The following is a 14,249-nucleotide window of genomic DNA, read 5'->3' on the forward strand; positions in this document are numbered from 1 at the left end:
CGTTTTTCGGCTGCCCCCTCTTATTTATTTATACTCGAGAGAAAAGTCTGAAACCCTAGTCTTATTTCCCTTCCTGTCTGGATCTTGTACCGTATTTACCTATGTGTCCCCTTTCCCTTTTTGTTCATCGATAGTTTGGGGCCTATGGGCCCATCACATCGTTTGTCTAAACATTTGTAACATTTTGTTTGGGTGTTTTTGGGCCGTTTAGCCCATTAAATAATTGTGGCCTATGCTGACCATCTCACACTGTTATCTTCCATCATCAAACAACTACCAATTGACACTTCAACCACCTAAAAACAAGTTAAACAACAAGATAAATGCTATAAATCACACTCTCACTACTATTTCATATATTTACCCTTGTTTTTAAAAAAAATAATAAATAAATAAAGTCTGATTGGCATTACCACGTTAACAAAATGAGATAATGGTAAAATAAAAATATGGTTAGATGCTCAGTAGCCCAAAATTTATTTAGACGAATAAGTATGTATAAAGTCTCACACATTACCCACTCAAATTACTAGCAATTCGGACAGATAATTGCAGTGGATCTCAATTCCCCCTTAGCCTATATGTAATTCACCAGAACAATCAATGGTTTGAGAGTGGAATAAGAATTAAACCGATAACTTCTAGTAAGGGGTCATAGACACATTGATAATCCACTCTCTCTTAAACTTCAAATAGATTTTTATCAAGGTTACTTTGGAAGAAGAGGATAGATAGGGCTTGAGAGCCTTGAGGCTTTTTTTTTTTTTAGCTAAAACCAATCAGCTTCTTTAAGTGCTTGTCACGTGAATTCTGATCAATCATTTTTTTTTCACATGAAGATTTTGTGCTGAAACACCTAACACCTACCAGTTAGTTAGTGCAGCATGTGCTTTGTACTTGAATTATTATCAACATGAAGATTTTGTGATAGTCATTCCTATGTAGTATATGTATATTACTAGTTCCCTATATTAATATCATGATTAACAGTGTCTTCTTTTCTTATAACCTTTCACAGCCTTTATCTTCTTGCCCAATGCCACCTCCACCCTATCACCAGTCCCATCACAAAACCTTCACCTATGGCTTTTTAATTGCCATCATGCAGGGAAAGAAAATAGGAACTTTAGACACCGATGATACATGCACGATCCCTTCCAGTACCTTATGGAATTTCATTACTTGCAGAATTCTCAATCGGTCAGCTACCTATTCAACAACTTTCTATAGTTGATATGGGTAGTAGTATTATTTGGTTCTGGTGTTTCCCTTGCAAACCATACATTTCGTCCAATTTTTAAGCCTTCAAAGTCCACCACTTGCTTAAAATTGTGAGTTTACGGTCGTCGTGCCCAATATAACATTTGGGTGTTCTCACAAAATTAGAATGATTTATGATGGGATGAACTGGGGTGTATGTCGAAGAATGAATCCTGCATCTTCGTGTTTGGGAATCTTGTTTCAAATCATATATAGATTTTTTGAGTTTGCAAACATGAGACTCTCCCTTAGTTGTAAACCTCCTCATCCAAATCACCATGTAAGTACGTGTTGTTAAATCAAGTTGATGTAAGTAATATTTGTTTGTTGCCTCAAGATGAAAAAGGAGTCCCACAGTAGTAAGCTTAGCAACCATAAAGAAAGTCATATTCACCACCACACATTGAATAAAGCTCTTTGTAAGAAGTCTATCCTTATACTATCAGACAAACCATCACCTACCTCCAATGACATCTCCACAAATCGATTCAAGCGCTTGTTTGGATCCTTATACTATCGGACAAACCATCACCTACCTGCTCTTCCAACGACATCTCCACAAATCGATTCAAGCGATTGTTTGGAATTGCAATGATATTTCTAACTCAAATTATGTAGTTAATGTATAATATTTTTATCTTGGTGGTGCCTTTATTTATTTATTTATTTATTTTCCATATTTGGTTAAATTAATATGATTGATGATTTCAAATACCGTCCATAATAAAATAAAATAAAATTCCTTCAATGGGTTCTTCAAATAACATTCAATAATCAAAATGTTTGTTTCCACGATGCCGAGATAATCGAATTATTGCTACGCTTTTAATGTTGAAATTTGTCAGTGTAAACACAAGAGCAAGTAATGAGATTACCAAGCCATATTTGGAGTCCCTACATCTTTTCACCTTGATAAAAGAGCGAAGATGTGTCATTTCAGGGGGGGCATATGCATGTGATGCAATGCAATGTCAAAACCCTTTGTTTCAATACAAGCTAACCCTCAGAGTCATCGTAAGAGCATATTTAAGATTTATATATACTTGTATTATTGATATTATCATGATTATTGATTCAAAATAAGTGACACTTTATATTATTTTGGATTTTCTTTTCTTTCTGCGAGAAAAACAGGGGGTTGATTGTGTACAATGTGGACAATTTGAACCCCAATTACATTTGGTGTCCATATCTATATTTTATGCCAAACCCAGCATCTCACCATCCCTAACAATCATTGGGTCACTAGTGTTGGTATTTGACCATGATCGACAAAATCAATCTTGTTCAGTCTCAAACAGCACAGCACTTGCTCTGGCAGTTCTTCTGGTTTTTGCGCCTGTTAAATGTAATGTGAAGAGGGGTTAGTTTTAGAATGAGTTCAAAGGTTGAGAAAATATCTGCAAGCACAATCATGTTGAGCCTTGTAAAGCAGATGAAGTACCAGAGACTATCATCAACTCATAATAATTCCACATGACTGTGCATGGCAGCCAACCACATGTGTAAAGCAAAAGTTGAGATTCTATGATGTATGTGCATATGCACAAATACAACCACATAAACTATAATAAATAAGAATCTGCCAAAGCCTCTTAAGCAACTAAAGTGAACTCAAGAGTTCTGACATAAAGTTGTCTGTCATCAAATCATGAATCCAAGTTCTTTTTCTTTGAAGGGAGACCAAACAACATTAACCCAGAATTCCCGACATTGGTCTGCGTAACCAGATTAGTGAGTTACCTGGATTGTTAAACCCAAATCAAGTGTTCCATGTTTCATACGATCTCGGAATGCTTCAAGTCCCTTCCTCGATATGTAGCCGAACCGATGAATATCCAGATCAATTTCAAAGTAGTTAGGACCCTGCATCAGAGCCGGAGTAGCTGAAGTCAGAACCAGTCCTATTCGACGGGAAATATAAAGTTGAGTAACAAGAATTCTAGCACCATTAGCTGAAGGAACAAATGATTTTATATGTAGGAACAGTCATTATAGATGGTCAATAAGACAAAACAAAAATCCCATATTCCTAATTCTCTTGCCTCCTAAATTTGTGGACCCACCTTGGTCAGGAATTAGACCATTATGGCAAAACTAAAACAAAGTTGTTGTGAAGTTCATTTTTATAAAATGAAAATTAGCACTGGGAAAGTCAAAGTAAAAACAAGAAATTTATACATTACCCTAAAAAAGTTGTGCTGAGGGCGTGAAAGGACTGGTTTTTCATTATAAGCATTTACAAGCTTCCTTTCAGCAGAACTCAAGTGAAGATCCTCAGGATTAACCACTCCAGCCATGATTTTTAGCCGTTCTCTAAAAGGAACAGTGGATTCTTTTGCAAATCCTTTAACCTTCTCCATCTCATCATCAACCATCTTCTGTTAACATAAAGAGAAACCTTTTAACTGAATTGTTGTACCAACAAAACCACAAGAGTGAAAGACTACATTTGGTAACAAAAGCCCATATAATATTACTTGGAAAAGTTATGAAGGCATAATGCCATCAAGTTGTTTACCAAAATATTTTCGGTAGTAGAGGTTACCCACATATTATTTTGCAATATCTCAGTTACTTTTCAAATAAGAAGAATAGCAACAAACACAAGCATTCTGATGATTTCCTATATGTAGAGAAGTGCAAGCCCTCAAACTGATAAAGACTTAGAGAGAGCAGCCTATTAAGAAGTGCTGTCTACTTTAATTTGTTCAACCCAGACAGTGAGTCAAGTAAATCTCTAACATCAGCTTGTTATAATTTAAAATCGCAAAATAGTTTCAAGAGGCTACTCAAAACAACAAAAATGTAAGAAATATCTGTAAGCACAAGAAGATAAGGAGGTGCAACCCCTTTCTATTCACAACATGAGCCATTAGAAAGTGGAAAAATCTTCATTACTCCAAAATGAATGGTATTTAGCATCTGAACTTTGAACTGTAATATTATATAATAGTTCCCAAGATCAACATGTGCCATAGAACAAAAGGCAATCATTTTGAAGATCAAATGCAGGAAAATATTTTGGTAAGATGTCCCATTAATTATCAGGATGTATATCCATAGTAGAAAAATAGACGGCCCTATGAAGGAAAGTGGCCAATCAAGTGTATGGGGTTGGAGGTAATGTGCAAAGCACAACAGAAAGGACTGTAGTGTTTTACATGTCAATCCAGAGGTAATATGGACAACAGAACTCACTGAAAATTAATTGAACCTTATAGCCATTAATTAGATGAGATGAAAAAACACAAACTAAAGGATTAGCTTCTTCAGCCCTTTGCAACAAGTATCAAAAAGCACAATGAGCACAATAAAATAGAATTAAATGAAACGAAGTACTGGTCCATATGGAAAATGACAATTCAAAAGGAAGATTACCTTGATGCTGTCCTGAAATTGGGGAGATGTGTCTTTGTCAAAACTTTCAGAAACTTTAAAGTATAGTACAAGACTCATCCCTTCCCCATCACTATCACCAAGGAACATTGCAGCAGGATAAGTAGGCATCTGCCACAAGGTGCATGACAAGAGAACAAGATACAGCATGAGAAACTGTTCAGGAGACCATTCACTGTTTAAATTGAAGTAGTTGCAGATTGGTATTTCAGCCTAGCAACTCATCATCAAAATTGAAAAAAAACAAAGAAATATCAAAGTAACTAAGTTTTAGAGAGAAAAAGAAGTACCTGGATATTTACAATGAGAAGTGATTGCGCTTTGCTGTCTGCTTTCACATTGGGAAGCTCAAGGTATTGGGCAATGTGGTCTATCTTTTTTGGGCAGACAAATAAATCAACACCAATTGGAGTATATGGACTGTAATTAGGAGCGGGTGACTTTCGCTTATCTCTGCATGGTAGATGATCTCAGACAAATATATCATTACTAATAGAAACAGACACATACAATCGCCTGCTCACAAGCGCAAAAATAACTACTTGTTGCACGTCTCCAAATACAGTTAAGGTTGGTTAGAGAAAGACAACAACATACTTGAAATAGCTGTCACTCCGGAGTTTAAAGGTAGAGGGTGGAATCTCAGACCAACATCCTGGGGTCGGCTTCTCTCCCGTACAAGGTGGAATTGTATGTCCTGCTCTGGGACGATACACGTATCTTTTTGATTGACCTGCATATATATGGTCATTTTGCTTAATATTCTATCAAAATCTAATGTCATGCAAAACTTTGAGAGCAAGTATAAATCAAACGGTGACAACAAATTACCCATTTATAGCATCGATGAAATTATAAAATTTGAATTAACTTCAGTATTGTAATTAAAAGAAAAGAAATATGCAAACCAAGAAAAATAATATTATATATCTTAAGCAGCTAAACCTTTAACCAGAATAGCTGAGGATCACACAATAACTTATCATCTCACTCATTTTCTTTAGCCAAATGACCTTGTCCGTAATTACATGGTTGGGCCTTAGTAACAGTAGATTTTATGTTATTCACTATTTCTTAATTTTCCATTTAGATAACAGAAATAGAATTATTTAAACACCTACAGCGTTCAGCGGTTTCTTCTCCATCACAGGATTTCCTCTTGAAAGAAAGCCTGAAAACTGCTGAGTGCTTTCTCTGAGACTGTGGACCCGCAATCGATGGGTTTAAAATCTTGTCATTGAAACTTACAGAAGGAACCAGCCGACGTAACCCTTGAATTTTCTCATGGGAATCACGCCTATCCTCCTTTGGACCTTTAAAGCTTCCATAAGAATGATCTAACATCTTCGCCCTCCGGCTACAAACTTCATCGGCCTTCCCTAAGCAAGAAAGCTCATAACCCTGGGTACCAAATTTCTCAGAATTACCTCCATCAATTTTCAGATAGCTTTCATGGTATTCTTCATACTTACGCCTGCTATCCATAAAGCATGCTGATCTTTCATACTGTAGCACTTGGCCACTTGAGATGTTCCCAATTGCATTGCCTACCAACGGAAACCCATCTGCAGATTTAAAAAAGAGAAGAAAATAAAATAAATTAGTCAACTCACAGACAGTCAAATACTCCATGTATTCCATAAGAAATAACACTCATATAACTAGGCAGTGAAATGATTAGTCAGTTTTGTAGCATGATCAAAGTGGCCAATCAAAATTTTGATAAATTTGTCAAAAATATCTTATTTATTGTACAAAGATGAAAAATCTAGGTGATCACAAGTAGATAATTATTGGCCCAGGATTCGGACAATTCAGTTGATGCAGAACACATGGGCCCAAAGATCACCAATGTGCAAGCTCAGCATATCTAGTGGCTATAAACTCACAAAATTACAAAAAGATCTGTCCCATATCATGCTATCTGCCATCTCAGTAGCACACTAGGTTTATTCTGAAGAGAAGATAGATTTCATTCTGCAGACATAATTGAGAAGAGATTAATATTCCTTGCCTCCATGTACACTACTGAAGTCGTCGTCTGAATCAGACTCCAGAATACTGACCGAGTCAAACCAAGTATCCTCTTGGCAAATTACTGCAAACACAAGAACTTATAAAGTCATACAAAGTCCTCATACGAACTGTTTTATATATCTGTACAACAACAGAAATTGAAAATCAATGCCATTAAAACATTTAACATCCACGGGAAAAAAAAAAAAAAAAAAAAAAAAAAAAAAAAAAAGCCATCACAAGGAAAATAGATAACAGGATGCATATGTATATATACCACAACAAGCATAAATCTTTGGAATCAACACAGGGCTAACGTACATGATAACAAATTACAACACTCAAAACGAATCAAAAAAGCATTCATAATTTTAGGTTCATAGAATCTACAAGGCATGTGAATATAAGAATACAGTCTAAAGTGCATTATAAATATTGACCTACTTTCCAAGATAAGGACACTAAACCAATAACCTATGCAAATTCTAATGCCACAAACTCAGAATCCACCATGAAAACAAAATGATGACGATTAGAAAAATAGTTTCATATATTGTGCCATATACATTGTAAGTATGTTTTATTCACAACCACATACTCTGGGCAATCAAAATTGGAATTAGACAAGGTGCATACATAAAATAATAGTAAGATGAAAACATGATACTCCCGAATGTTGATAGGACAAGATATGAGTTATTGCTCCTTTTTTTTTGTGATAAATAAAAGGAGCAATAACTCATAGTCTTATTCGGATGGAGCTTTAATTTGTGTATATACATACAGACATAAAGATACATACATCACACAAATCTATATTTCATTACATCTTACTCATGAGCATCCAATATGCAGTCACTGATTGAGATATCTAATTAGGTATTACTTTGCACATTCTTTGGAAAAAGAAGAGAAGGATATACATTTCTCATCATATTGACTGTGGCGCCATTGCAGCTGGGTGAGATGGAATGTCGAATTAGAAACTTCAGATCTTCTGCAAGTAGTTGTTTCACCCTTCTCAAAGTCCATGTGAACAAACTCACTAACAGCATAATCTGTTATGTCATTTCCTGCATCACTATTCCTTTTGTTGGTGCCATCAGAGACTGAATTGGAAATCTTTCCACGGCAATTTTTGAACCGGTGATGATGTCTCTTCCGCGATTTAATTGTTTTAGAGGGTGTTGATACACAAGCACCCATTTTAATTTTTCAAATATAGAACTCCCAATCACAAAAAAGTATTCTCCTCATACGGATCTCCTACCTCACAGAAAGGACTTGCAAGAAGCCTGATATGACCTGCAAAAATGAAGTATCTACAATATAGTAAATCAATTTTTTTTTTTTAAAAAAAAAAAGTTCAAGCAAGACAGTTTTCATTGACAAATTCCATTAAGGACAATAGCTCGACAATCAACTGTTACCACTTTTAAATAAACAAAAAGTCTAGGGCATAATTTGATTTAGTGATAAATGAAAATAAAGGGACTATCTGAAATTATATTTCTCAAGGGCAAGATGAGACTTGAAATATAACACTACTAGACTTCAACAAACCTTGTACCCCACTAGAATTAAAAATATCCCTTTGCAACACCTGCTCAAACCAAGTTCCCAAAGTCACTGAATGGCCCAAAATACATGGTATCAACCAACAGGTTAAAATTTGGATGTAACATCCATCTAATTGGTGTTTAACAGAGGAATCATCAAATGAAAGTATCCTAGACATGTCAGGAACAATAGATGTTTCTATCTGAAAGGAAAACCCATTAATCCTTACTAACTTTGCAAAAAAAAAAAAAAAAAACACGAGGAAACAGAAAACAGAAAAACATGATTAGAAACCTGAAGAAAACTCAACGAAATCCTAATTGCCAACAAAGCCATTCTCTATCTAAAGCAACATGTTAGTTCTCGTGTAAAGCCAATACTAACATTTGGGTGCTTGATATTTATTTAGCTCAAGAAGAATGCGTGGTTTATCAAAAAAAAAGAAGAAGATGAACCTCACTTTCGCTCTGCTGCAAAAGAGAAAAGAGAAAGAATAAAGCTTTCTTTGAAAATGCAAACACCACATTAATACCACATAATTAGTTCATGCTGCTCCACCAGATAAGAAGACAAATCCCTCCTAGGAAACACAGTTAAAACTAAAATTCTTGGCTTTTTGAACCCTCAGTAATACGGCGAAGAAACAAAGTCCACTCCAATTAAGAACCTTAAGTAAATATGTATGAGGGTCTCATGATAGTATCATTTTATTAATCATGGTGATTAAATTATTGAAACTCTGAGACAAAAAGAAAATTGCGTGAATGAAGATTCAGGGAAGAACTGAAACAAATGAAAGCCTCAACAGGAGATTAATTCTATCAATTAACTTAAATAAATTTGGATCCTACTAAGTAATTTTGACTCTAGCATTGTCCACTTACTATTAAGAAAGGAAGAGAGAGAGAGAGAGAGAGAGAGACTAACGTACATAAAGGGAGCAAAATCATATTACTTAAAAAGATGAAAATCAATCAAAATTTAGATTTACAATGTAAAGCTAAAACAAAACATATCTGACAATCCCTGCTAAGCAATATAACACAAACTTCAACATCTCTGTAACTCTGTTGTGATTTTAACCAAAAAAAAAAAAAAAAAAAGAGCAAAGAGAGAGGCAGAGAGAATGAAATGTCAAGCAGAAAAGTAAAAGTACAAAATGCAGAATTTCATACCCAGAAAACATTCAGCAATTCTCTTCAAATATTCCAAACTGTATGAGAGAGAGAGAGGGAGAGGTTCTCTGTTTTAGTTTAAATAGAAGCTCGTGTTTATGGAGAAAGAAAGAAAGGTGGAGAGCTCAAGAGAAAATGCGGCGAAGGGTCCACATCAATTATGGTTAAAAGAAGATTAAACATAAATAAATTTAAAAAGACCGGAAGTTTGTCAACATCAAGAGCACGAAAGAGAGAATATTAATATGACAATGTGACAACGAAACTATTGAAAACAAAAGGTATTCTTAAAAAGAGAAAAGCAAAGAAAAGTATATTAAAATTCAAATAAAAAATGAGTCAGTAAAATATTGTTTTTTCAGGATCTGCAATCTGCATTGCAATAAGAAACACGGAATTCTGGGAAAGCAACAATACCCACAAAAAATATATATATAGAAATTAAACAAGATAATGATCATTAACCATCAAGAGAGAAAGAAAAGGCATACCCAACGCGGGACGGATCTCAAAGAAGAGGCGAGGCTCACCCTCTCTCTCTGTGCTACAAGCAGCACCACCACCAACAGAAGCCAATTGCAGATAGATTATGTGGGATCCAAACTCCAGGAGCGATGAGAGAACAAGCTTCTCCTCCTCCTTTACTTGCTCGAATCGAAGAAGAAGGAGAAGAAGAAGATAATGAAGAGGATTAGGACCAGATATTTTAACACGTAATATAATTACAATAAAATGCGTTTTGGCAACAGGTCATGGTGGGTTTCATCTTCTTCGCTTTTAGCTTTCTGCTCCGAGATTTCGCTGCCGCAAACAAAGGAGAGAGAGAGAGAGAGAGAGATTCCGGTTGTTGCTGCCGCTGTTTTAACGTTTAAGATTCGTACGACTGATTGATCCATGTTTTGTTCACAGTTTGTTCGTGTGTGTTGTAACTTGTGTTGGTTGGATCTAATTTTGATTAAAAAAAAAAAAAAACAAAATGAATGGGCAGAAAATATAAATAAAACAATTAAAAATAAGGATCAATTTGTATTTGGACAGAATTTATTCTATATTGATTTAAAGGAAATATTATTCAACCTATATAAAATAGTACTGAATGTTAACAAATATTTAAAAAATATATTAAATTTAATCTAAATTAGTAAACTGTTATTAATGAGATTAAAAATTTAATGTGCATTTTAAATGTTTATAGACACTTTGTACTATTTTATATGGGTTGAATGATATTTTTTTTTAGACTGAATTTAAAGGAAATGTCTGTCCTTTGTATTTTGGAGTAATTTTTAAATAAAAAAACTTCAAAATTTTTTTATTGGAATTTGATTTTATTAGTGCATGTGTAAGGTACATGGGATTTAGACGGGACGGGATGCAATAAAGACGGTTTATTGATTAGAGAAGAGAGCCTATGTTTATGGCAAGTGTTCAAACAGTCCCAACTATAAATATATATTTGTTCGTATAAATAAGTCAATTAAACTTTTTTTTTTAAAAAAAAAAAACAGTTTTTCTCATTAATTGCTCGTATTGCATTGTATTCAGGGTTGGCCTAATCACTAGGTGAGCTAGGCAGTTGCCTAGAATTTCCAATTGAGAAATGTTAAAAGTCAATAAGTTTTCTATATTTGACTCATATTCTCTTATAATCATTGAATTTGTGGGGTCTACCATTAACTTAAGATTTACATAAGTCTACAAATTCAATGTTGATTGTAAGGGAATATAGGCTAAATATGAAAAATTTATTGATCCCTATCATTTTTTTCACATTTAATAAGCCCCCAATTAAAAAATATTAATTGAAAAAATTTCATAAAAAAAACATTAAAACACTTATTACCCTCCATATTCCTTAATTAAGCCTCTAATCATGGTAAATAAGTAATTTTAAAAAAGTTTCAATTTAATAAGCCCCCAATTAATGAATTCTAATAAAACAATTTCCATAAAAATAAAAAATAAAAAATAAAAATTTGAACATCTAATTGCCGTTTCCATTAAAAATAAATAAATAATAAAATAAAATAAAAATTAAACACAGTCAATATATATGTGCTTAAATTAAGGCCCCTACTTAATTTCAAAAATGCATTAATATCAATTGATTCTCTAACATTCTGAAATAAATAAGGCTTAAAAAATTGATATCAGTAAATAAGGGAATCAAATAAAAATAAAAATTCATTTCACAAGGCCAAAAAAATAATATCTACCCGTTTAAGATTGTATTTTATTTAATAATATCTTTATTTTTATTAAAATTGGGAAATGACAAACATAACCCTCAAATATAACTAACTGGAGATGATCGAAGATTGCGTCCAACGTTTAAAATCAAATGAGAAAAGTAGATAAACGAATGCTAGAAGATGGAAATTTTCTAAAATATTTTATTCACTTACAAACTCCTCTATTTAATCTTTATAAATTTCCATTTTTCTCTCCATATACTGTATTGCATTGCATTGTACCTGATTTCAATGGGTAATTATAGGTGGTCTACTTGTGTCCCACTAAGAATAATGTGGCTATTAAAATTACCCTTTGATCAAAATTCAATAATGATCAATCACAAATCTAATGATAATTTTAATAGTCATATTATTTTTAGTAAAACACAAATAAATTCCTAAAATTTCTTCATTTTAATGGAGTAAATGTTTGTTTAAGATAAACCAAGATATGAATCAAATCAATGGGAAAATGGCCAAATAGAAGCCGTAAGTGTAGAAATTTCTTAAAATTGATTTAAAAATAAGTAAAGGTGGTTTTAAATAATTAATATAAAAATTTATTATATTAATATTTTATAATTATTAAAACTCTCATATATATTAACTTTTTGTCTTATGCCTTCACTTTTATTGAAGCCGCCACTGTAGACCGCATGTGGGTTAAAAACGAGTCGGTGGCGGGCAGGCTATTGAATATCCTCCACCCACCCAACCCAACTCGTAATTCAAACAAAGGTAAAAAGTAAAAAAGTAAAAAAGATGCAATTTTTTAAGGTAGTCATAATGGTGCACGTGCATGCACCCTTTGCGGGTGGTACAATACAACAACGCATTATGACATTATCAAGTATGTCGAACCAAAAAAAAAAAAACATAGAAAAATCCAGAACCATGTGTAGTTTTGTCATGAATTTTTTATTTAAATAGTAATAAAAAAAATTAAATTTAAATTTTTTATAAAAGAAAATTGAAGAAAATTGTTTAATAGTAATTTTGAAAAATAGGTTGACAAATTGTTTAGAGACGTGAAAATAACGAGAGAGTGATTTGCCAAACATACCCAAGTTTGTAATCATTTGTCTTACAATTATGAGAGACTCGATAAATTTACCTACTTAATCAAGAGTTCACGTGTCTAGGTAGGTTTTTGGATTATCCTAAGATATTATTCAGCATGTTACTACTCATATGGATCTTGTGTAGGCCATTCAAAACCATTAGAAGTGGAGATTTTGTGATTTGGCCACTAGTAAAAATGCTGAAGTTATTTATTTATTTTGGATGCATGCATTCATTCATTTGGTCATTAATTATTCTGATGAGAATTGATGGATGGGATGGGCAAGACGACCTTGCACATGCATTGTAATAAAAAGCATGACCCAACAAGAGCAGATTACAGCTGCACATTTGGTCTGTTTTTATTCCCCCTAAAGTTTGTACTTAATGATCAAGTTAAACACCTAATTTGAGACAAAATGAAGGCCTAATCAAGGGCTATAAAGTGGTGCTAGTCTGCTAGAGGGACTATAATGGGCGTGCGTTGATGTCAATATCAATCAGGTTCATGTAACAGTAGAAAGAGGCACCAAAGGAATTAGTAAACATTCCCAGCAGATTTAAACACAGGGAAAATTGTGTGTTAAGTAAGTGGATAATCATCATGTATATTCATGATAAGGTTCCTTGTTGTAATTATATAGAAGAAATAGATAAATTATTTTGTGGTTGAATGGGAAGCGTACAAATGTGGGTGTATTGCTTCTCTTTCATTGTACCTCGTGCCTCGTGGTTGATGATTGAGACATCCGAAAAGATTGATGCATTTTATGTACTCCTCATTTGTCACGTACTGATCTGCTTTCATGGCCACCTTACTGCCTCTCTCTTTTCTTTTATCTTTTTATTTATTTATTGTTTAATTGTAGTGTGGGTGTGTGGTGCTGTCCACCGATGTGCGTGCTCGTCGTTAAGCCAGAAAGAAAAGATGATTGGAATGATATGACACATAGGCTAATCAAGATGCACCAAATATACGAAATGAGGAATGATAAGATGTCATTTTGTATTCTCTTTTGTGGTGTGTTTGGCAAAGGTCTTTAAAAAGGAGTGAAATTTAATTGGTGTTAGAGAAAAAAATAATAATATTTTGTATAAAAAAGTAAAAAAAAAATTATTTTGTAGTTATTTTTTTAATTTAAATAGTAATAAAAAATTATTGATATGATGTAAAAAGTAAGAATGTTGGAGTTGATTTTTAGAAATTTTTTTGAATTTTTGAGTTCGGTTCGGCTCACTCTTTTGCCAAACACAAATATTTTAAAAAATAATTATTCAATAACTCCTCGGGCTTATTTGGGTTTTTTTTTTGTGATTTTATTTGGTTTGTTTAAGGGCCCGTTTGGGAGTGCGATTTCAATAAGTGTGATTTTAAAAATTGCGTTTTTAAAATCGCTACTTTTTAAAATCGCACAGGCGTTTGGTAAAACATACTAAAAAATACTTTTTTTTATCAATTGAGTGTTTGGATAATATTAGCAAATAATTGTGGTTTCATGACCAAATTACCAATAAGGATGAACAAGACAGAGAGGATGAAGAA

General features: G+C 33.4%; 1 protein-coding gene across 2 annotated transcripts; it reads right to left on the reverse strand.

The window, feature by feature from the left end:
• Positions 1 to 2,206: 2,206 nt before the first annotated feature.
• Positions 2,207 to 10,256, reverse strand: LOC132182840 (DUF1336 family protein (DUF1336)). 2 transcript variants are annotated; one of them, XM_059596194.2, is made up of 10 exons: positions 9,902 to 10,256; positions 7,599 to 7,980; positions 6,674 to 6,757; positions 5,781 to 6,224; positions 5,257 to 5,392; positions 4,950 to 5,112; positions 4,642 to 4,770; positions 3,447 to 3,641; positions 3,004 to 3,126; positions 2,207 to 2,599 (listed from the first exon to the last, which is right to left on the reverse strand). In XM_059596194.2, the coding sequence occupies exons 2-10, from the start codon at positions 7,879 to 7,881 to the stop codon at positions 2,495 to 2,497; spliced, it is 1,662 nt and encodes a 553-aa protein (XP_059452177.2). In that variant the 5' UTR covers positions 7,882 to 7,980; positions 9,902 to 10,256; the 3' UTR covers positions 2,207 to 2,494. The 2 variants fall into 2 exon arrangements, with proteins under 2 accessions (XP_059452177.2, XP_059452178.2); XM_059596195.2 differs by lacking the exon at positions 9,902 to 10,256 and adding an exon at positions 9,411 to 9,536.
• Positions 10,257 to 14,249: the final 3,993 nt, after the last annotated feature.

The sequence above is a fragment of the Corylus avellana genome, chromosome 5 (genome assembly GCF_965113065.1).
Source record: "Corylus avellana chromosome 5, dhCorAvel1.hap1.2, whole genome shotgun sequence".
Classification (NCBI taxonomy): domain Eukaryota; kingdom Viridiplantae; phylum Streptophyta; class Magnoliopsida; order Fagales; family Betulaceae; genus Corylus; species Corylus avellana.